Source organism: Pan troglodytes, chromosome 2 (genome assembly GCF_028858775.2).
Source record: "Pan troglodytes isolate AG18354 chromosome 2, NHGRI_mPanTro3-v2.0_pri, whole genome shotgun sequence".
NCBI classification, from domain to species: domain Eukaryota; kingdom Metazoa; phylum Chordata; class Mammalia; order Primates; family Hominidae; genus Pan; species Pan troglodytes.
In genome coordinates this window covers 18,494,925-18,518,035 of record NC_086015.1, presented here as the reverse complement: position 1 = coordinate 18,518,035, position 23,111 = coordinate 18,494,925, and the positions used below count along the sequence as shown (strand labels likewise).

Here is a 23,111-nt window from a genome sequence, read left to right as displayed (position 1 = left end):
GGGCTGTGCTCTCATCTCCCCAGCCTTGTCTTCAACTCCCTTTTCCTCGCCGACCTTGAACCACGCCTTTTCCTGCAACAACCCCAGCACCCTTCCCCGTGGATCCCAGCCCATGAGTCCTCGAACTACAATGGGGCGGAGGAGGCAGCGAAGAAGGGAACACAAGAGCTCGTGTAAGCTGTGGTCTCTTCCCTCCTCCTTGGGCTGCTTGTATGTCTGAGAGTGAGGCTTGCCAAAGGGTGTATGTCGGGGCGAGGGGAGGTATTTTGGGCAGAACTCCAGGTGTATGCGTGGGAATGTTAAATAACATGAGTGGAACACCAGGCTGTCATGGATGGTTGGGCAGGTTGTGCACTGCTCAAGAGGACCACTGAGAGGTGCCAGTTACTTTGTACACTTTTATTCTTGTATTTTTATTTGAAAAATTCCTAGGATTTGGTGATAACGTCCTTGAGGAAAGGAAGTCTTTTCAGATGTGCATGAAGTTTTCACATTTTTTGCCATTCAGTCCTGATTCATTCATGGATAAAGTCTCAGTGCTGCGTTACTATATCCTTACCACCTCTCTGCCATTTGTTAATTTCCCCTAAGACAAAGACATGGCCTGAGACTCTAGCTGTCCAGAATGTAATAATTTCCAGTCTTATTTCTCTGCTTATTTATTGTTCAAAATTGCCCTTTTGAAATAAAGATATTTACATGTTAAGAAAAGTAAATCAATAGAAGACAAAAGTAGTGAATGATAAGGCAGAAGCCATGTGGAAGTGGCAAAACACAATAATGCCTAAAATTTTGAAACCCTTCTTGGGAAGAGTCTTTCCTTTGTTGATGCAGAAAGGGTTCTCAGCCTCCTGCCACGTGAGCTGCAGAGGCCTCCAGGAAGGATAGAAGATCAAACTGGGCCATTTGAGATAGAACCAGGTGAAAGAAGAGAGACGTACAGGTCACCTGGTGTCTGAAAAAAGCTAAATATGGTTCTACACTTCCTGGCAGCCAAAGGGAAATGGGAAACAGATTTCAGAGTCAGATGAGAGAGAAAATATACCTCTACTAACCATCTTTCCTGGCCACCAAAGTGGGGAATATGTAGATGAAAAGATGCAGAAATGCTGTTCATAGGTGGGGGATGTGGAGACTGGAGGCTCTTGCGACTTCTCTGCCTGTCTCCTTCCTAGGACGTGTAACTAAGAAAGTACTATCATTATTGCTGTTGATGATAATTTATTAATTAATTATAATTAATTAATTATGGGGGCATAGTACTGAATGTACATACTACGGGGACATAGTAGTGAAAAGAAACAAATAGGCCAGGCACGGTGGCTCACGCCTGTAATCCCCACACTTTGGGAGGCCGAGGTGGGCAGATCACTTGAGGCCAGGAGTTCGAGACCAGCCTGACCAACATGGCGAAACTCCATCTCTACCAAAAATACAACAAATTAGCCTTGTATGGTGGCAAACGCCTGTAATCCTAGCTACTCTGGAGGTGGGAAAATCGCTTGAACCCGGGAGGCGGAGGTTGCAGTGAGCCGAGGTGGCGCTTCTGCACTCCACCCTGGGCGACACAGTGAGACTTTGTCTCAAAATAAATAAATAAATACATATAAAAACACAATATACCTAAAAGCATAACATATTACACATTTTGTAATGTATAATATACAATATAATAATATGACACAATAATATAATTAGTAATAAAATGAAATACCAAATAAATTTTGTTTGATAAATAATAAATGACTTTCAGGATTCATATTAATGATGCAAATATATTTCATATATGGAATATAAAACAATATTTATTAAATAACCTTATGTATCAAATAGTTAAACACAGAGTTGCCATATCACCCAGCAATTCCACTCCTAGGTATATGCCCAAGAGAAGTGAAAACATGTGTCACCTCCACCTAAAAACTTATACATGAATGTTCATAGTAGCATTATTCACTGTAGCCAAATAGTGGAAGGAACGCAGTATCCACCAATGGATGAATAGATAAACAAAATGTGGTGTATCCATACAATGGAATATTATACAGCCACAAAAAGGAATGCAATTCTGACACCTGCAAAACATGGATGAACTTGAAAACATTATGCCAAGTGAAAGCAGCCTGTCACAAAGGCCACATGGTGCATGATTCTGTTTATATAAAGTGCCCAGAAGAGGCAAATGCAGAGATGAAAGTAGATTCGCGGTTGCCTAGGGCTGAGGGACATAGGAAGATCTTTGGGGATGGCTGAAGGGAACAGGGTTTCTTCTGGAGGTGATGAAATGTTCTCAAATGCATTGTGGTGATGTTTGCATAATTGTGAATACACTAAAAACCATTGAATTGTACACATTAAATAGGTGACTACTGTGGTATGTAAATTATATCTCAATAAACCTCTTACCAAAAAGCAGAGTGACATAATATAGTAGATACTACAGTAGATCACAGCACAATAATACAATAAAATGACACTGCCCCCCAGAACCTGCTTTACAGGATGACAGTCAATCCCAGCCACTGTCTTCCCTAGTCCTTGCCGCACCCCACGAGGTGGGAATCACGATCCCATTGTTCAGATGAGGAAGCCAAGGCTCAGAGTGAGCTGTGATCTGCCTGGTCCCAGATTGAGTCAGGGCTCCCACTTCCTTGCACTCTGGCTCCAGTGCCCCGGGCCCCGGGATGGGCAGGCCCTGGCAGGAAGATCTCCGTGGGGCGGCTCACCTGAATGCTGGGCCCACCTGTCCTACAGTGTCGCTAGCCTCCAGCACGGTGGGGCCGGGCGGGCAGATTGTGCACACGGAGACCACGGAGGTCGTGCTCTGTGGAGACCCCCTCAGCGGCTTTGGCCTCCAGCTCCAGGGCGGCATCTTCGCCACCGAGACCCTGTCCTCCCCACCCCTCGTGTGCTTCATCGAGCCTGACAGCCCAGCTGAGAGGTGAGCCTCCTGCCCCCTCCCTACTGAGCCTGCCACTCTCTAACTGAGAGAAACCGAGTCACAGCACCAAGCCCTAGCTTCACAAGCGCATCTCACTTAACCATTGCATCAGTGCCAGCACCAGCCCCATTTTACAGATGAGGAAACCGAGGCTCAGAGAAGCTGACTCACTTGCCCAGGATTACACAGCTCACCCATGGAATCCCAGGGCTTGAACCCCTGTCTGCCTGAAGGCAGAGTCCTCTGTATATACATCTTGTAAGGCCCATGCCATCATCCCCATTGGACAGACAGAGAAACTGAGGTCCAGCAAGGTCCAGCTCTTAGCCAGATTCCTGAGGATACACAGGTGGGCCAGGGCAGAGCTGAGAGTCACCCCAGACCAGGAGGTGGGGCCCAGGTTCAGTCCTGCCCTGCATGGCGTTCTTGTCTCCCAATGGACCTGTCACGGAGCCTCTTCTCTCTGCCGGGCCCCCTGGGTTCAGGTGTGGGCTGCTGCAGGTGGGGGACCGTGTCCTGTCCATCAATGGCATTGCCACCGAGGACGGGACTATGGAGGAAGCCAACCAGCTCCTGCGGGACGCCGCGCTGGCCCACAAGGTCGTGCTGGAGGTGGAGTTCGATGTGGCGGGTGAGTGAGTGGCCCAAGCTTCCTCCTCATATTTCAGGGCCCTGCACCCCTCCTCTCTTTATCCTGCCTCGCCTGTGCAAACGTTCCACCCCATCCCCCTCTGTGCCCAGTGCCCTTCTCCCAGGGGCTTTGCAGCTTATAGTGGGAAGGGAAGCCTTGGCACAGGAGGGAGAAGTTTCCACACCAGGAGACTTTTGCAGAGGGGCAGGACCAAGTGGGGATGGGGTTGGGGAGCTGAAAATACTCCAAGCTCCTTCTCAGCATGGGTTAGGCAAAGAACCTCGAACAACAGTTTGGGTCAGAATTCTGCTTCTGTGACCTCAACACTGTGTGGCTTTGGACAGGACACCCCCTCCACTGTTTCCCCATCCGTAAATAGTTGATACGATCTTTTCACTATAGGGGCGGTACTTGGGTTAGGTGAGGCATATGCCCAAGAGAAATGAAAACATGAAAATACCCAGCTACGGCCTGGCACATAGTAGGTGCTCAGGAAATATGTGCTAGATTCACACTGGGTTGTTAGGCTGTGGGGAGCTCCCTTCCCGCCCACCACACCAGCCGACAGCCAAGAGGCCTGGTTCCAGCCCCGACTCTGGTCTGACTAGAGCAGGTCAGTTGTTTTGAGCAAATCTGTCAGCTCACTCTGCCTCAGTTTCCTCCTCTGTTGAGAGGAAGCAGGCGGATGAGATTAGGACTGTGACTTTTGGGGTCACTCCCAGCACAGCCAGAATGGGCATGGGGCTGGGGTTCGCTGAGGCTCCTCCTCTGGGTCCTCAAGTCGGTTTATGTCCATCTACCCCCAGAGTCCGTCATCCCAAGCAGTGGCACCTTCCACGTGAAGCTGCCCAAGAAGCGCGGCGTGGAGCTGGGCATCACCATCAGCTGTGAGTCTCCTCCCGCTGCTGTCTGCCCCTGGGAGCGAGCTCAACTGCTGGGGAAAAAGAGCTTGCCAAGCTCGGACCAGCATTTCCATGGCGTGACACCCTGCAGGGCCCGAGGAAAAGGCTTGGGGGTGTGGGGAGGCTGGCTTCCGTGGACCCAGCTGCGTGTTCTCAGCGAGACCCCAGCTTCCCAAAGCTTCAGCTTCCCGTTCTGCACCATGGCAGTCCCCTGGCCTCGTGGGTCTCCCAGGGGGCTTGTGAGGTGCCCATGGTGAGAGAGCATTGGAAGGTGACAAATATTTAGGCTGGGTTTGGTTTTCTGCCTGCTTCTGTGTTCCCAGAGCCCAGCAAAGGCCTGGAACACAGTAGGTGCTTAATTCATGTTTGTCAAAGGAATGAAAATGAGGAATGCAGAAGAAAAACATAGAATGGGTGAGCATGGGAAAGGTGAAAGCCCTCCCGTGGCTCCCATCTTATTCTGAGTAAAAGCTGAGGGCCTCGGGCCCCAGTGAGGCCCTCTGTGCTCTGGACCCCATGACCTCTGACCTCATCTCCCGACTCTCCCCAACTCAAGCCCTCCAGCCGCAGTCAGCGTGGCTGCTCCCTGCCATGCCTGCCCCTTCCTGCCTCTGGGCCTTTGCATCTGAGACTGTTCCTCTGGCCTCTTCCCTACCTCCTTCATGTCTTTGCCCAAATGTCACTTGACAAGGCCTTCCCCGACCACCTGACTGAACATTTACCGCCCTCGACACAAGCCCGTTTCTCAGGTTTCTCCGCAGCTCACTTCATCGGTGTTTAAATGTTGTTGATTGTGACCACCACTGGAGTGCCAGCTCCAGGAGGGCAGGGAGAGATTGCTGTCTGTTTTGTTCATCTCTGTGTCTCCCACCCCCAAGCACACAATAGAGCCTGGGTGCTGGCCCTGAGCCCGGTGCTGGGGACACAGACACCAAGCAGACAGCCCCCCTCCACAGACAGCTCGCAGTTTGCTGGGGGATGGGCTGAGCAGGAGGAAAGAAGAGCTGGCATTGGAAGGGCCATGCTGGATCTTGTGCCTGTGTTATCTGGTTTACTCTCACCACATCCCCATGAGGTCTGCGGTGCCACCCCCATTTTACAGGGGGGAAACTGAGGCACAGGGAGGTGAGCTGATTTGCTCACGGTCACCCAGCCAGGAAGCAGTGGGACCAGGATGTGAGTAGGACCAGTGGCTCCGAGTCCACACTCAGACCCCTGGGCCTCGCCACCCCACCCCAGGCTGAGGCCACCAAGGTCAGATTCATGGCCTCTTTTCCTCCAGCGGCCAGCAGGAAACGAGGGGAGCCCTTGATCATCTCCGACATCAAGAAAGGCAGCGTGGCACACAGGTAGGGGCACTGGGGCACAGGAGGGGAAGTGGCCAACAGCAGTGAGTATGGCACCTGCATGCACCAGGCTCCTTCCATCCCCTCTGCCCCCGACTCATGCAGGACGGGCACCCTGGAGCCAGGCGACAAGCTACTGGCCATTGACAATATCCGCCTGGACAACTGCCCCATGGAGGACGCCGTGCAAATCCTGCGGCAGTGCGAGGACCTGGTGAAGCTGAAGATCCGGAAGGACGAGGACAACTCTGGTATGGCCCTCATGCTGGCCTCCTACCTCCAGAGGCCCACCCTTTGACTAGCAGGTTCCCAGCTTGCAATTCAGGGCTCCCTCCAGCCGAGGAAGGGAGGGTGGTGGGTGCTGCTGAAGGCTGGCTGGAATGAACAAATGAAGGAGGGGGCAACACCACAGATTTCTCACTGTCCCCGGCATCTGGGGCCCTCCAGAGCCTCTGTGAGGTGGACAGGAGTTTGAGACTCTCCCGTAGTCTCCACATCTAGCACCAAGCCTGGCAGAGGAGACCTACTGGGTGCAGCTGGTGCAGCTGGTGGAGAGATGAGTGGGTAGGGCAGGGGAAGAGCGAGGCTGCCCTTTTGGGTGGCAGGCTATGAGTGGATAAGCAAAGACTGCAGACTCAGGCCCCACTGACGCCAGATAGTGATATAAATGAGTGAGAAAAGCTGTATGGATTGGAGAGGCAAAAGGGACGGGTGAGGGCTGCGCCAACTGGAAAGTGAATCCCTGATTCTAAGGGGCAGCCTCCAAATCACCAACTCCGACCCTGTGAAAGAAGGTTACTGTGGGAGGTAGATTTCTTTTCTTTTCTTTTAAGAAAAGTTGGGCCAGGTGCGATGGCTCATACCTGTACACCCCTCACTTTGGGAGGCCAAGGTGGGTGGATCACTTAAGCCCAGGAGTTCGAGACCAGCCTGGGCAACATGGCGAAACCCCATCTCTACAAAAAATACAAAAATTAGCTGGGTCTGGTGGTGCATGCCTGTAGTCCCAGATACTTGGGAGGCTGAGGTGGGAGGATCACTTGAACCCTGGAAGCAGAGGTATGGCAGTGAACTGAGATCGTGCCATTGCACTCCAGCCTGGGCAGCAGAGCAAGACTCTGTCTCAAAAAAAAAAAAAACAAAACGGATGATCGGGGTTCCCTTTGCTTCCTGCTGGCTGCTGGAGGAAAAGAGGCCACTGTTTCTTGTCATCAATGTTGTCATTATTGTGGGTGAGGTGTGATGTTTCTTTTCTTTACTGGTATTTGGGCAGAAGATGGCCTCAGGGTCCCCAGGTTGTGCTACATGAAATCAGAGCGTGAGTGACTGGGTGAATGAATTAATAAATAAGTATGAGTGAGTGAGTGAGGCCAAGGCTTTAAGGAGCTGGGTACCCCCTCGGGGGCCTCCTCCTCATGGGTCCCTGTGCTTGCAGATGAGCTGGAGACCACAGGTGCCGTCAGCTACACAGTGGAGCTGAAGCGCTACGGGGGCCCCCTGGGCATCACCATTTCGGGCACGGAGGAACCTTTTGATCCCATTGTCATCTCAGGCCTCACCAAGCGTGGCCTGGCTGAGAGGTGAACTGGGGCTCTGTGGGGACGCATGGTGGGCTCAGGGAACACAGGAAGCAAGAGCTGGGGCTATGGCAAAGCCAAGCAAGATTCTGACCTCTGTTCCAACATTGACACTGTGGGTGACATTGGGCCAGTCACTTCCCCTCTCTGAGACTCAGGTCTGCATTTGTAAAATGAGTGTCAGCCCCTGCCTGCCAGGGCAGAGGCCCACACCCCAGCAGACCTCCTGGCTCCAGGTAAGCACTGGGCCAAGGTGTGTGCATCTTCCTGCTCCTACCTGTGTCTGGAAGGTCAGCCCTGCAAGGCTATTTGGAGCGCCTGCTGTGTGCGGTATAGGATGGGGCAGTGCCCCAGTACCCTGGTCCCAGCACTGCCTAGGGCTTTCCTGAGGCATTGGGGGACTGTCCCTGCTGCCCCTAGACTCTGAAACTGTGGCAGCTGAAGGAGCTGTAAGAATGGAGCCCTGTCCCAGGGTGAGGTGGAGGTCAGAGATGGAACCCGACCCCCAGTGTGGGTGAGACCGAGCCTTCTCCCCCCAGCTGGGCAGGGATGAATCCGGCAGGCAAGGAAGCGGTGAGCTCCCAGCACAGCGATGAGCGGGCTGTAAAAGGAGAGCCTGGTGGGGGCTGCAGGGGCAGGACGCGTCCCGGAGGAGGGCACCGCGCAGGAGGGGCGGTGGCTGGACGGGTGGGGAGAGGATGGGAGGGATTCCGGGGCGTGGACCCTGCTCCTGGAACGCCCCCTGCTGGACACCTGGCAGACTGCAGAGGTCGGTGTGGGACCCTTCTGACCCCAATGTCTTCATCAATTCGAGCACGTACTGGGCACCTACTGTGTGCCCGGCCCCTCTGTCCTGGATGCTGGGGCTGTACAGACAACACTCCTGCCTTCGCCGGGCTGATGTAGCTCAGTGCTGTCCAACTGAAATATAATTTGAGCCACAAATTTAATCAGACACTTTCTAGTAGCCACATTTGCAAAGCAAAAAGATGAAATTCATCTTATATATTTAGTTCAACATGTAATCAATATAAAAACCATTAAGAACATGTCTTATATTCTTTTTCATGTTACACCTTCCGTATCTGGTGTAAGTCTTCTGCTTTCAGCACATCTCAATTTGGGCAGTCACATTTGAGGGGCTCAGCAGCCACCTGTGGCTGGTGGCTGCCATATTGGACACCACAGCTCTGGTCCCCTCCCTGAACCCACCATTCCCTGCCTCGCTCACTATCCTTATCCCTGGGGAAGTGCAGGGCAATGCCCAAGCATGACTCTCCAGGAGCTCCCATATGGGGCGACATCTACAGCCCCAGAGGTTAAAGACCCCTGACCCTAGTCCTCTGCCTCCTTTTCCTCCACCTGGCTCAGGTCACTCTAAGCACCTGCTACAGCTTCTCCCCTTCTCAGCCCTGGCTGCTCCTCAGAATCACCTTCCTGCCCCATCCCCACAGGTACTATTTAATTGGTCAGATGTGGGGCCCAGGCACCTGCATTTTCAAAAAGCTCCTCAGGTCATTGTAATGGGTGTCCAGGTAGAAAACCACTGGGCCACAGCAGTGCTGCCGCCTGGCATCACCAGCCCTTCACGCCCTACTGTGAGGTCTGCTGGGCGCTGGTGATTATGCCCATTCTCCAGGTGGGAAAACTGAGGCCCAGGAAGGGGCAATGGCCACCAAGGGTGTCTGCTGGAGGAAAGTAGGAATCCATTCCGTTCATTCATGCCTCAGTTATGATTTGATAATTAAATTAGTATTATCACCCCCATTTTACAGATGAAGAAACTGAAACTCAAGGGTTTAAGAAACTGGCCCAAGATCACATAGCAAGTATTTGGCAGCTAGTATGTGGGATTCTCAAAACCTGTGTTGGACACTGGTTCCAGAACCTAATTTTGCAGTCAGGTGGGACAATCCCCTCCCAGGTTCTAGACTTTATGTCTCTATTAATGTGATCCAAGATCATACTTGCGTGCTTTTGTGTTGTTTTTGGCAGCTGGGTTTAACTGGGGTCAGCCAGACTTCTGCTTTGTGGCTCTCCTGGATTCCCTGAGGGCAGACTGCCACTCTGAGGCCCCGAGTGTCTAACTCCCATTCTCTGCCCTGCATCCACTCCTCAGGACTGGTGCCATCCACGTGGGGGACCGCATTCTGGCCATCAACAGCGTTAGCCTCAAGGGCCGTCCGCTGAGCGAGGCCATCCACCTCCTGCAGGTGGCTGGAGAGACCGTCACACTGAAGATCAAGAAGCAACTAGACCGTGAGATTCGCTTCATCCCCTGGGAGCCACCCAGCAGGTTTAGGAAGGGCAATGCCTCTGTGCCAGGCTTTGCCTGCACACCCTCACAGAGTCCTCACTGCAGCCCTGTGGAGGCGGGCCTGCGATGGCAAAGAAGATAAGACTCAGAGAGGGAAGTGATGAGCCCAAGGCCACACAGTGGGCACGGGGCAGAATCTGGGTCCGAGCCCTGTTCTTCATTACTTCCTGCCTCTTAAGGTGCTCACGTGTGTATGCTTCATGGCCATAACTCATGCATTCCTCAGCTGCCCCTGAATACGTCCCCATGCCTTGGTAGAAAGGCCACCATAGGCAGTGGAAGGGGCCTGAGCTAATCCAGGCTCCACTGGTGCTCACTGTGTGATCTCGGCCATGCTGCTCAGCTTCCCTAAGCCTCAGTTTTCCCATCTGTGAAACAGGTTTGCTTATTAGTGTGCCATGGTCATACATCAGCTCAGAAGGGCTTACTGCCTGTGAGTTTCCAGACCAGGCTGAAATGCAGAAACTGAGGCTCGCTGTGAGTGTCTCTGAAGTCAGAAGTGACACCCCTCTCTCCTCCCAGGCCCCCTCCTACCCCGCAAGTCGGGCAGCCTCAGTGAGACCAGTGATGCTGATGAGGACCCAGCAGATGCCCTGAAAGGAGGCCTGCCAGCAGCCCGCTTCTCACCAGCTGTGCCCAGTGTGGACAGTGCTGTGGAGTCTTGGGACAGCTCGGCCACCGAGGGTGGCTTTGGGGGCCCAGGTAATACCTTGGGGCCCTTGGACAAGTGACACGCTCTCTCTAGGCCGCCCCTGCTGCTGGGCCTGTGCAGGACTGTTCTTGTGCCTGTTCCTCCCTCCTGTGCGCCTCTCCTGGCATCCTTTAGGGGCCCTTCCTGAAGGAAGACCTGATTTGGCTCCGTAAGCCACTCTTAGGGCCCCTTGCTCCTGGAAGCATGGACTGCAGCCATATCTTTTGATTTAGAACCATGGGTCCCATGCTGGCTGCTAAGATTTCCCCACTGTGAAGTTACGGACAAAGTTGGTCTTTCTTCTACTGTATCCTTCCTTCCTAGCCCAATGTCTGGCACACAGTAGGTGCTCAACAATGTTCATTCCATCCAGTTGAAAATAGGGAGGCCAAAAGCCCCCTCCCACCCCAGCCTACAAGACTGGATGTGGGGCAGACACCTCGGGCTCCCTCCCAGGCCAATGCATGTTGAGACCCGGAGGTGGCCTCAGGGAGACATCTGAGTCTGGTGGCTGGCCGGCTGGCCTCAATGACCCAGAGCCACTGGAACTCCCCGTGGTCCAACTCAGAGGACTGGGTGCGGGGGCGAGGCTTCTACGGGCCGTAGGTGGCTGCCAGCCCATTCTTGCCTGCGGACACCTGCCCTCCCTGGGCCTCAGCTTCCCCGTCTCCAGCTCTCTGTCAGCATCTCTCAGCTCACTCCCTGGGGCTGGACCTTCAGAGCTCCCAAAGGCAGGAAGCGGAGGGTGGGCCACATGTTCAGCCTCCTTCCGTGGCAGGGTGATGGCCAAGCCCAGGCCGATGGAGTTGAGACAGAGTTGCAGAGCCCCAGGCATTAACTTCTGGATGACCAGGAGCTCCAGGGAGATTCTGAGAGGCAGAGGCCCTCAGAGGGCTGTGTAGATGCAGGCCCAGAGAGGAGCAAAGACCTCCCCAGGGTCACTCAGCACAGCTGGAAAGGGGGCAGGCAGGAGGGCAAGGTGAGGCCGCAGAGAACACAGAGGCCCTCTCTCCACCACCAGGGTCCTATACACCACAGGCAGCAGCCCGGGGCATGACCCCCCAGGAGTGGAGGCCTGGCCGGCTGAGGGGCAGCCCCCCACCCACCGAGCCCCGGAGGACGAGCTATACCCCGACCCCAGCTGACGAGAGCTTTCCAGAGGACGAGGAGGAGGAGGATTGGGAGCCGCCAACGAGGTCTGTGGTGGGAGCACCGTGAAGGAGGAGGGAGTCATAGTGTCTTGGCTGGGGTGGGCGAGGGTGCCTGTGCCAAAGTGGTGGGGGAATGGAGAGTCTTGGCGGGCTCCTGAGGAGGGGTGCCTCCTGGGAGAGAAGCACTGAGCAGAGCCACCTCAGCCAGGCTGAGACGGAGGGAAGGGCAGACTGGTGCAGGGCACGGCAGGGACGAAAGTATAGAGGTGGAGAGCAGCCCGGTTTGCCCTTCCCAACTTTGGTCATCTCCTGTTCTCAGAAGAGCAGCAGACTCAGAACTTGAACCCAGGCCCACCTGACTTACCCCAGATGGCCTGATGGCCTCCCGCGAGGGCCCTCAGCCCACCGGCACCATCCCTGGGCTGTGCGGAGTGGCTGAGCCGCTGGAGAAGGCTCCTGCAGAGAGCAGGCTGTGGAGAAATGCTGTTCCTCATCTGGCCCAGGCCACCCTCCCATCGTGGTGCTTTTGATCAGGCGGTTCCTTCTGCCTCGATGCCTTTCCCCTGGTCTCTCCTGGCAAATCCCTACTCATCCCTCAAAACTCAGCTCAAATTCTCCTGCCTCTGGGAAGCTTCCCTGTCTTTCTCAGGCAGAAGGGATTCCTCCCTCCCTCCTGGTACCCACAGCTGCTCCTACAAGTCTCCTGGTAGCCTAAACACCTTGTGTCTATCTGGCTAATTACTTGGCTATCATCTCTACTGCGTGGCACCCCAGCTCCATGCGTGGCCCCTAGTAGGTGCTCAGACATATTTTGCGAATGAATCTCCAGCTCTGTAAGAACAGGGGCCACACTTTATTCTCTTCCATATCCCTGTGCCCAGCAGAGGACTTAGCTCAGGAAATGTCTGTGGAATTGACTTGAATGGAGCAAGTGTCCTTCAGCCTCTGTCTTTTCATCTGTTACATGGAAAGGCAAGGAGACAACACATCCTCGTTCCTAAGCTCCCTAAGATAGCAAAGCTTGCGTGCCCTTGTGAAAGAGCAAGTGCTGGCAGGGTGCGGTGGCTCACGCCTGTAATCCCAGCACTTCAGGAGGCTGAAGTGGGCAGATCACGAGGTCGGGAGATCGAGACCATCCTGACTGACATGGTGGAACCCGTCTCTAGTAAAAATACAAAAAGTTGGCCAGGGGTGGTGGTGCGTGCCTGTGGTCCTAGCTTCTCGGGAGGCTGAGGCAGGAGAATGGCGTGAACCCAGGAGGCAGAGCTTGCAGTGAGTCGAGATCATGCCACTGCACTCCAGCCTGGGTGACAGAGCAAGACTCTGTCCCAAAAAAAAAAAAAAAAAAAAAACAAGTGCTTTGTAAATCACAGCATGCCTTGTAACCGTCGAGGCCTTTGTAATTAGCAAGTGGCTTTGCGAAGTGTCAAAATGTGAATTGTGAACTTTCTGAGACTCAGTGTTAGAACTGATGATAACAGGCTCATACAACCTGTGATGGGAGTTATGGGTGGTCTCGACCCCTTCCCCAGCACAGATATTTCATCCTCTCCATCCATCTGTGTCCTTGCTGGCTCCAGCTCTGTCCCTGTCACTGTCCCACGGTGCCGTGTGTCTGGGTGGGGCCAGGGGCCGTCCTCTGGGACTACACCATGGATCTCCTCTCTGTCTGTTCGTCTGTTTGTCCTCTGTCTCTCTTCCTAGGCATCCTGTGTCACCGCTCTCCACCCCGTCTCATCTGCCCCTGTTCTAACTGGCCACTGACAGTCCTGGTCGCCCCTAACTGCGTCTTTCCCCTATTCCGTGTCACCAACCACTGCCCCGGGGCCCCAGAACTGCCACCGAGGACGCCCGCCTGCCTGCCCGCCCACCCACCCTATGGCCCCTCGAGCCCAACGCTGGGCCCTGGGGCCCCGAAGACTCCTCAGGCCCCAGCCCGCCCACCCGCCTGCCAGGAGTTGACGCTCTCTGGTTCCTACGTTACAGCCCAGCCCCTGGCCCTGCCCGAGAGGAGGGCTTCTGGCGCGTGTTTGGAGAAGCTCTCGAAGACCTGGAGTCATGTGGTCAGTCAGAGCTGCTGAGGGAACTGGAGGTATGGCTGCCTGCCCTGCAGGCCTGCATGGGGCACCCGAGGCTGTTCACTCTGGTGTGTGTGCAATGGGAGGAAGGCATGTTGATGGCATCATGCTCATGTGTAATGTGTACGTATGCACTCACCTGGACACCCTGTGGGAAAAGGTGTCTTCACATATGTACAGACTGTGCATGGATTCATGTGCAAGTGTGATTGAGAGCACTGTGGTACTACACATTATCTGTGTGGACATGGAATATGTGTGACATCATCATGTGTACATTGGGAGCATATGTGTATGCATGCATGTGAACATGCTCATGCATGCACATTTGCAGAGTGTATTTCAGAACATGTGTGTCCGATTGTGCACATGTAGGCACACGGGGCAGTTTTGGTATTTTTGTATGTATGTGTGATCATGAATGTGGTTGTGGGCATGCCCTGTAGAAGCGTGAGTGTTGACATCAGTGACGACACAGGAGATAAGGGGCTGTGGGAAACCAGAGGTGAATGTGGCTTTGTGTAAGGTCAGTATTGCTCAGTGAATAGAACAAACTGCCCAGGAGGATCCAGAGAGGATCTCGCTAAGTCACATCCCAAGCTTCCACTCTGAGAGCAATTATATTTTATTTAAATCTCTATTTTATCTGTGCTTTTGCCCCCTTTTTATTTCTAATATTATTGATTGGGGTCATTTTTTTCTCTCCATTAGTCTTGCCAATTACTAGGTTGCTCAAAGAACAAGTTTTTGGCTTTATTATTTTCTATTTTATTCATTTGTTTGTTTAGCTTTGATAGTCTCTTCCTTCTACTTTATTTATGCTTAAGTCATGATCCTTTTCATGGTTTCTTAGTGCCTTAATTTTCAGTCTTTCTTGTTTTTGAATAATGTATCTTTTAAAGCTATGAATTTACCTGTAAGCATTGCTTTGGCTGCATCCCAGATTTTGCAAATGCACTTTCCACCTTAAATTAAATTCTGTTTTGTCTCATAATAATATTGTTTCATTAAATTTATTTTAGTGATTATTTGCCTGTCTTTTTTTCCAATTTGGTTATTTTCTCTCTCTCTCTTTTTTTTTTTTTTGTTTTTTTTTGAGACAGAGTCTCACTCTGTCACCCAGGCTGGAGTACAGTGGTGCAGTCTCGGCTCACTGCAGCCTCCACCTCCTGGGTTCAAGTGATTCTCATGCCTCAGCCTCCCGAGTAACTGGGATTAAAGGTATGTGCCACCATGCCCAGCTAATTTTTTCTATTTTTAATAGAGATCGGTTTTCACTGTGTTGGCCAGACTGGTCTCGAACTTCTGGCCTCAAGTGATCCACCTGCCTCAGCTTCCCAAAGTGCTGGGATTACAGGGTTGAGCCACTGTGCCTGGCCAATTTGTTTGTTTTCAAATTTACTGTATCGTTGTTTCTAATGTGTCTCTGTTGTATACTATACATAGCAGGTTCTCTTTTCATTAAAGATGAATTTAGTCTATTTATATTTGTTGTGACTACTAATATAATTAAACTTTTCAATCAGAGGTACACCTGAAAAAATATATAATTAAACTTAATTCTGGTATATAATTTATACTTCCTATTTATCCCATTTTCTTTATACTTCTTCTGATCATCCATCTTTCCTTTTTTCTATTGATCCATTTTTCATTAGTGCTCACTCTCTCCACAATCTCCAATTTGGAGATTTTAAATTTTATTTGTATTCTTGTAGCAATTATCTTTAATTCATTTGTTTTACTTTCAACATTCAGTTTTTACATTGAAATCTTTTATTATTACCTAAGTGATATGTGTGTATGGTGCAAAATTGGATAAGCAAAGTAGAATCAAAATAAGTAATAAAAAATAAGTAAATCAAAAAATAAGTAAAAGTAAAACTTAAGGACACAACATTCCCACCACCCATAGATCACCACTGTTACTGCTTTAATGAGTTTATGTGTATTTTTAAGATAATGAAATCATGATGTATGTACTGTTTTGTAGACTGCTTTTTTAGCTAGTTATTTCATTTTTCCATTTCGATATATTTTAATCTTTCCTAATACCAAGACCATATTCAGATTTCCTCAGTTGGACCCAAATTGTCCTTTACACCTGGTTTGTCCAAACCAATGTCTAATCCATGCTTGGAGCTTGGTTATTATGTCTCTTAAGTCTCTCTTAATTTTAGTCCAGTGCCTTTTAAATGATACTAATGTAAACTTCCTGTTTATCAAGATAAAATTCATATATAAAATTTATAATTTTAACCAGTTTAAAGTGTACAGTTTAGTGGCTTTTGTTATATTCACAATGTTGTGCAATCATCAGCACTATCTAATTCCAGAGCATTTCTAACACCCCAAAATGAAAACTTGTACCTTCCAATTCCTCCCACTTCCCATCCCCTGGCAATTGCTATGTACTCTGTCTCTATGGATTAGCCTATTCTGGATATTTCATAAAAGTGGAGTGTGTATTTGACTTTTTGTGTCTGGCTTTTTTCACTTAGCTTCATGTTGTGGCATGTGTCAGTACTTCATCCCTTTTTATGGCTAAATAATTATTAGGATAGATCACTGAAGGGAAGGCCATGGCCTTACCTTACATTTTCAATATATTTTCTGAACTTGGTTTTTCTAACAAGTGTAAGCAATACCTTTGTCCTCCTCTTGAATAAGATAGGCACTATAGAATTCTTTCACTTCTCTCCAAACTACCTCCTCTCATATCCCAACTTTCTTATAAATTGCTCAAAATTCATGAACGTGGGGGTTTTATCAGAATATTTGACCAATTTCTGTTATCACCTTTGCTTCTTGCATACCCCTTTTTTTCTGAGCTCATCCTTTAAGTTAGTCTTTCACCGAGGGCCTTTAGGTGGTAAACTGCTTTAGGCTCTGTGTTCTGAAAATGTCTTTATTTATTTTTTTCTAATCAATTTAGAAGTTTATAAATGTCTTTATTTCACCCCTGCTCTTAAATGATAGTTTAGTTGACTATGAAATTAAACATTTACTCAGGGCTTTGAAGATATTATCCTGTTGTCTTCTGGCAATGATCGTTGCTCCTGTTAGGTTCATTGTTGTTCCTTTGAAAGTCCTGTGTCTTTTCTTTCCAGGAGATTTGAGGATTTCTTTCTCTGTGATGGCTGGCTCTCTTGCTCTGATGTGTCTCAGTAAGAGTTTATTTGTCTTACTACAGACTCAGTCTGTTTTTTCAGTCCGAGGACTCGTGTTTGCCTTCTATGCTGGAAAATTCCTAGTCATGGTGTTTACAATATTGCCTCCTTCTTATTGTCTCCTTCTGTTAAGGTATGTTGGACACTTGTCCTCCATGCATTCTACCCTCCATGTCTCTTAACTTTTCCTTCATATTTTCTCTGCACTGTGTACTAGCTGCTTTCCTTAACCTGTCTTCCAATTCACTAGTTCTCTCCTTGGCTGTATTTATTCTACTGTGTAACCCATTTCTTAGATACTGTGTTTCAACTTCTACATCTTTTATTCCTACAATTTTGTTTTGTTTTGTTTTAATCTTCATAGTCTTTTTTTAATGGCTGTTGCTTTTTATTTTCTTATTTTTCTACATATCTTAAACCAAGCTTATCCAACCTGTGGCCCACGGGCCGCATGTAGCCCAGGATAGCTTTGAATTTTACACAAATTCATAAACTTTCTTAAAACATTATGAGATTTTTGTTTGCGATTTTTTTTTCTCATCAGCTATTGTAACGTTAGTGTATTTTATGTGTGGCCCAAGACAATTATCCCACATGGCCCAGGGAAACCAATAGTTTGGACACCCCTGTAAACAGACTTATTTCAAGTTTCTTTTTCTTTTTTCTTTTTTTCGAGATGGAGTTTCACTCTGTTTGTTGCTCAGGCTGGAGTGCAGTCAGTGGCATGATCTTGGCTTGGCTCGCTTGGCTCACTACAACCTCCACCTCCTGGGTTCAAGCAATTCTCCTGCCTCTGCCACCCGAGTAGCTGGGGACTACAGGCATGCACCACCATGCTTGGTTAATTTTTTTATTTTTTTTTTAGTAGAGACAGGGTTTCACCATGTTGCCCAGGTTGGTCTTGAACTCCTGATCTCAGGCGATCCGCCCGCCTTGGCCTCCCAAAGTTCTGGGATTACAGGTGTGAGCCACCATGCCGGTTCTCAAGTTTCTTTTGATTTCACTATTATTTTTAGTTCCCTGGGTATGGATTCGCCGACTTGTTTTGTCTGTGGGCAGGTGGGCTTTTTCATCTCATCACTGCACTGCTTCCAGCTGTGATCCCTTCCCAGGCACCCGCCTTGCTGCGCTCTGCGTTGTCGATGCATCAGTGAGATCGCTCCTCACTTTGTCTTGGCTGTGGCCTTTGAACTTCACCAGCTCCAGACTGGTTTTGACAGTAATTCCTCAGCGCAGTGTTTCTGCACTATTGTGGAAGGCAGATTCCGGCCCCACCTTCATGCGGAGGTCACGCTAAGGGTTCTAGTTTGTCACAAGTGATCCTCCCCCTCCCCGCCTGTTCAAGTCCTGGTGGTTCCTTTCTTGTACCCCTGTGGGCAGACATTTTCCAGTCTCTATCCAGCAATGAGACGGCACTCGCTTTCTGGAATGGTACCCAGTTTCCTGCTTTGAGACAGCACTGTCTTTTCCCTGAACAGTACCCCAGCTCCAAACGCGTATGTCTCGTTGTTACCTTCCATGGGCCACTAACTTCCATAAGCCAGACAGTTCCACTCCTGCTCATGCCTGTCTCTGAATTTTTCTTTCTTGCTTTGAAAGTGTTTATTTAACAAATTGAAATCTATCATCTCTACGTGTTTGAAGGGAGGTGTGAACTTCCTGTATCAGCTCAGTCTGCATTTTAACTGGAAGTCCTTGAATTCTACAATTTTAGGGGTCCAAGACCCTGTGATGCCTGGACTCCCTGATTCTGTGTTATAATAACTCTTATTATCCCAAAATGAGGAGTCTTGGATCTTTCCTTTTGGATGCTGGCTCCCAGGCAGGTGAAGATCACTTCTAAGGTGTGAAAAAGGTGCTTCTCTGCCTCCTCATTCAATATCCTCCCTCGGTTTCCTATCTTCCCTCCCACTCAAACCCAACAGTTTGGCCCTAAAACAGTTTTTATTTTTTAGTGATAGGATCTTGCTCTGTTGCCCAGGCTGGAGTGCAGTGGCATGGTCTCAGCTCACTGCAACCTTCACCTCCCAGGCTCAGCTGATCCTCCCACCTCAGCCTCCCTAGTAGCTGGGACCACAGACATGCATCACCACACCTGGCTAATAATTGTATTTTTTGTAGAGAGGTTGTCTGGCTATGTTTGCCCAGGTTGGTCTTGAACTCCTAGACTCAAACAATCCTCCTGCCTCCGCCTCCCAAAGTGCGGGGATTACAAGCATAAACCACCACAACCAACGTAAAACATTTTAATCATAATCTACTTTCCCTTAGGGGATCCCTAAAAGAGCAACCCCCCGCACCCCAAATGGTCAGATAGAACTATGCACTAATAGTGGGAATTCAGATACTGTGATGGGTAGAAGAAGAGATGTTTCTAGGCTGGGGAGACAATTGTGTGCCTGTGAGATTGCACGATGTTAGAGTAAGAAGTCCATCCTCCCCTCCCAGCAGCTCCAGCACCCCCACCTCCATCTCTGGATTTCCCAGCCTGAGTGTGAAGCTGTTTCTCTCAGGGCCACACACTCCTGACTGACAGCTTAGAGCTCGGCATTTCCAACTGCTCAGCCCTCCCTTCCTGAGCCCGTTCTAATTCCACTCCTTCTCTCCTTCCCCACTGGCACCATCCTTGTCCAGAACACCACTGTCTTTTCTTTGGACCACTACATGACCCCTAACAGATCTCCCTCCCAGCCTCCACTCCCGCTCCTGCAGCCCAGTCTTCATGTGGCAGTCGGAAGATGCTTCTAGATCCACACATTGGTTATGTCACCTTCTCTGCCTGGCTTCAGTCCTTCAGGGGCTCCCTGCTGCTCCTGGGATGAAGTTCACATTTCTTACTGTGGTCTAGAGGGCGCCGCAGGACTGGCCCCCAGCCACCACCAGCCGCCGAGTTTGCTTCCAGATCCCCCCACCACAGGGCTTTGCACGTGCTGTTTCCTCTGCCAGGGACTCTTCCCTGGGCCTCTTCGTCCTTGTCCTTTCAATTTCAGCTCTGGATGCTTCCCCACCCCTCACAGGACGAGGGCCACCTGTCCCAGGCTCTCACTTCCCGAGTGCCTCACCTCTGTAACACTTACTGCAGTGCATAATTTTATCTTATTTATGTTGGCGATTAGCAATGTAGTAGAGTGGTTAAGAGTCCTGACTTTGGGGCTGGGCGTGGTGGCTCACGCCTGTAATCCCAGCACTTTGGGAAGCCGAGGTGGGTGGATCATGTGAGGTCAGGAGTTCGAGACCAGCCTGATCAACACGGAGAAACCTCGTCTGTACTAAAAAAGAAAATATAAAATTAGCTGGGCACGGTGGCACATGCCTGCAATTCCAGCTATTCAGGAGGATGAGGCAGGAGAATCACTTGAACCTGTGAGGCGGAGGTTGCGGTAAGCCAAGATTGTGCCATTGCATTCCAGCCTGGGCAACAAGAGCAAAACTTTGTCTCAAAAAAAAAAAAAAAAAAAAAAGAGTCTTGACTTTGGAACTAGACTCTGGGTTCAAATCTTTTTTATATCTCTAAGGAGACAAACAGTTTCCTCATCTGTAAAGTGGAAAAAAGTGGTATTTACTTGCATCATTGTACTGTAGAGAATAAAAGGAGTTATAGGTGTAAAGTGCTAAGAACTGACTTAGCCCTGGGTCGGCACGAATGATTACGTGCCAGTGATTATTGTTCTCATTGTTAGTGTGATTGGTTCATGACTTCCCACTCCACCGCTGTTGGACCCAGCCCCAATGGGCAGGGACCATGTCTGTCCTGTTCACCATTGTCCCCTTTGTGGCTGGCACATAGTAGGTGTCAGTGGATGCTGACTGCCTGATGGGGCAAGCCAACAAGCATCTGAAAGAAAGGCCATGTTCCTGCAGGCATCCATCATGACGGGCACCGTGCAGAGGGTGGCCCTCGAGGGCAGGCCTGGCCACCGGCCTTGGCAGAGGGGCCGGGAGGTACGAGCCTCTCCTGCAGAAATGGAGGAGCTGTTGCTGCCTACACCCTTGGAGATGCACAAGGTAGGCACAGGGGGTGAGCACAGGAGACCTGGACCTGTGTTCTGGTGCCATGAGCACCGTCGTGGGACTCCAGAGGGGCCCTGCCCCTCTCAGGGCTTTATTCTCCTCCACCACAAGACTGGGTTGAGTTTTCCAAAATGCTCATCATTTGGGTGACATGCACACTCACACATATGCACACCTGTGATTCACACTGGGCTATTATTAATATTTTTCTTTAAGTAGATGTGCTTTTTTCCCCCCACTTAAGTTATTTTATCTATGTATTTATTTTTTTCAGACAGGGTCTCGCTCTGTTGCCCAGGCTGGAGTGCAGTTGCTCGATCATGGCTCACTGCGGCCCTGACCTCCTGGGTTCAAGCGATTCTCCCACCTCAGCCCCACAAGAAGCTGGGACCACAGGCATGCACCACTACACCTGGCTAATTTTTGTATTTTTTTAGAGACAGGGTTTCAACAGGTTGCCCAGGCTGGTCTCAAACTCCTGGGTTCAAATGATCTGCCCACCTCAGCCTCTCAAAGTGCTGAGATTACATGTGTGAGCCACTGCGCCTGGCCTTAAGTTATTTTATATCTCATACACACATATTTACATATAACATATAAACCCTTCTACGTGTGTGTGTGACGTCTATGTATCTCACACCTTTACATCCCTACCTTCAATGAGAAGCCAGTGTCTTGTGCCATCTATAGGTCATTATATAAAAAGATACGAGCTGGTCGCTGTGGCTCATGCCTGTAATCCCAGCTCTTTGGGAGGCTGAGGCGGGTGGATCACGAGGTCAAGAGATCAAAACTATCCTGGCCAACATGGTGAAACCCTGCCTCTACTAAAAATACAAAAATTAGCTGGGCATGGTGGCACGCGTCTGTAGTCCCAGCTATTCGGGAGGCTGAGACTGAAGAATCGCTTGAACCCAGTAGGCGGAGGTTGCAGTGAGCTGAGATCACGCCGTTGCACTCCAGCCTGGGTGACAGAGCAAGACTCCATCTCAAAAACAAAAATGAAAACGAAAACAACAACAACAAAAAAGATACGGAGGAGGACAACCCCTAGCCAATGGCCCTCAGAAGCTCTGAGCAGCTCTTTGGTAAATGGGAATGAGTGACGGTCAGGGGAGGTAACAGTGCCCTGGCCAGGCCTCCTCCCTGATAGAGCCAGAGGACAGAGAAAGGGCTGAAAGGAAGTCACTCCTAAGGGCTCCGTTGTACTTGAGTGTTGTGGCCTGGAGCATCTGCTGAGGGAGGTTGGCAGGGAGCTGGGTGGCGGGGGTGGCTGAAGGCCCAGGGGCAGGAGGCTGGGGTGCTGCAGCCTGGGGGGTGTGGCTGGCCAGAGGCGCTGAATGCCAGACCAAAGGACCTGGGCTACTGTGAGAGGCTGGGGGCAAAGGTCAGAGTTCCAGGAACCTCCTCCTCCTTCTGCTTCCAGGTGACCCTGCACAAGGACCCCATGCGGCATGACTTTGGTTTCAGCGTCTCAGATGGCCTCCTGGAAAAAGGTGTCTACGTCCACACTGTGCGCCCTGATGGGCCAGCCCACCGTGGAGGCCTCCGGCCCTTCGACAGGGTCCTGCAGGTAATGCTGGGGCAGGGGCTCCATAGTGGGGGTGGCATTGTTTCCTAGCCTGAGGGTGGGGAAAGAGCCTGCATCTATCGCCTGTGAAGAGGGCAGGACAATGCAAGTCTGAGTCAGGTTAGCCAAAGTTGCATTGCGGGCCCCAGCGCCCTGAGCCTCAGAGGCTGAGCACGCACAGACCTTTTTTCTTACACCCCATGCCCATTGTGGGCTGGTGGGGGCCTTCCTGTCCCGGGGCTGATGGAGCATCCGCCCATCTTGGAATTGACCCTCTGAGACATGTGGCCTCCTGAGACTCCACAGCAGAGGAAACAGACTGGAAAGTCACACGTGGATTTTTTCCGCCTTCACCCGGAAGCAACATTCATCACCTTGCTTCACAGCCGATGGACCAAACCCCTCATGTGACCTTTCTAACTGTGAGGGAGCCTGGGAAGCATGGGACATCGTGTACTGGGCGCTCCGTGCCGCCCCTCCTCGTGCCCTGGCTATTTTTGCTCCCTCAATGTGTTTTTTGCCATATTTATATGAAATTTACTCAATTCATGTTTTCTCTAAATTGATGGCACTTTTTCAATTTACATTTGACTTTGAAAGGAAACTTTTTGTCTCCATTAGGAGTGAAAATCTTGCACCCCTTGCTTTGAAATAGAAAGTGGGTGTAAAATGCAAATAAAATAGAAAGAAGACAATGTCACATCACACAGTTCTAGGCAGGAGGCT

The 23,111-nt window shown here is 50.4% G+C and overlaps 1 protein-coding gene across 10 annotated transcripts in view; it reads left to right on the top strand.

Annotated features, from left to right (window-relative positions):
* GRIP2 (glutamate receptor interacting protein 2) overlaps positions 1-23,111 on the top strand; it is a 111,641-nt gene that overhangs the window by 85,582 nt on the left and 2,948 nt on the right. For 6 of the 10 annotated variants that reach the window (XR_678809.5, XM_009444934.4, XM_009444937.4 and 3 more), the window contains 13 exons: positions 24-173; positions 2,755-2,941; positions 3,427-3,572; positions 4,379-4,459; positions 5,757-5,823; positions 5,926-6,071; positions 7,256-7,400; positions 9,517-9,656; positions 10,237-10,416; positions 11,427-11,601; positions 13,543-13,648; positions 20,666-20,809; positions 22,242-22,388. Coding sequence is in view for 8 of the 10 variants with exons in the window: in XM_009444934.4 (XP_009443209.2) it covers positions 24-173; positions 2,755-2,941; positions 3,427-3,572; positions 4,379-4,459; positions 5,757-5,823; positions 5,926-6,071; positions 7,256-7,400; positions 9,517-9,656; positions 10,237-10,416; positions 11,427-11,601; positions 13,543-13,648; positions 20,666-20,809; positions 22,242-22,388 (1,814 nt within the window). In the remaining 2 variants the exon portion in view is untranslated. Of the gene's footprint in view, positions 1-23; positions 174-2,754; positions 2,942-3,426; positions 3,573-4,378; positions 4,460-5,756; positions 5,824-5,925; positions 6,072-7,255; positions 7,401-9,516; positions 9,657-10,236; positions 10,417-11,426; positions 11,602-11,875; positions 13,447-13,542; positions 13,649-20,665; positions 20,810-21,733; positions 21,904-22,241; positions 22,389-23,111 lie in introns of those variants that run through there. The other 4 variants (XR_010155503.1, XM_009444936.5, XM_009444938.4 and 1 more) reach the window with 4 other exon arrangements.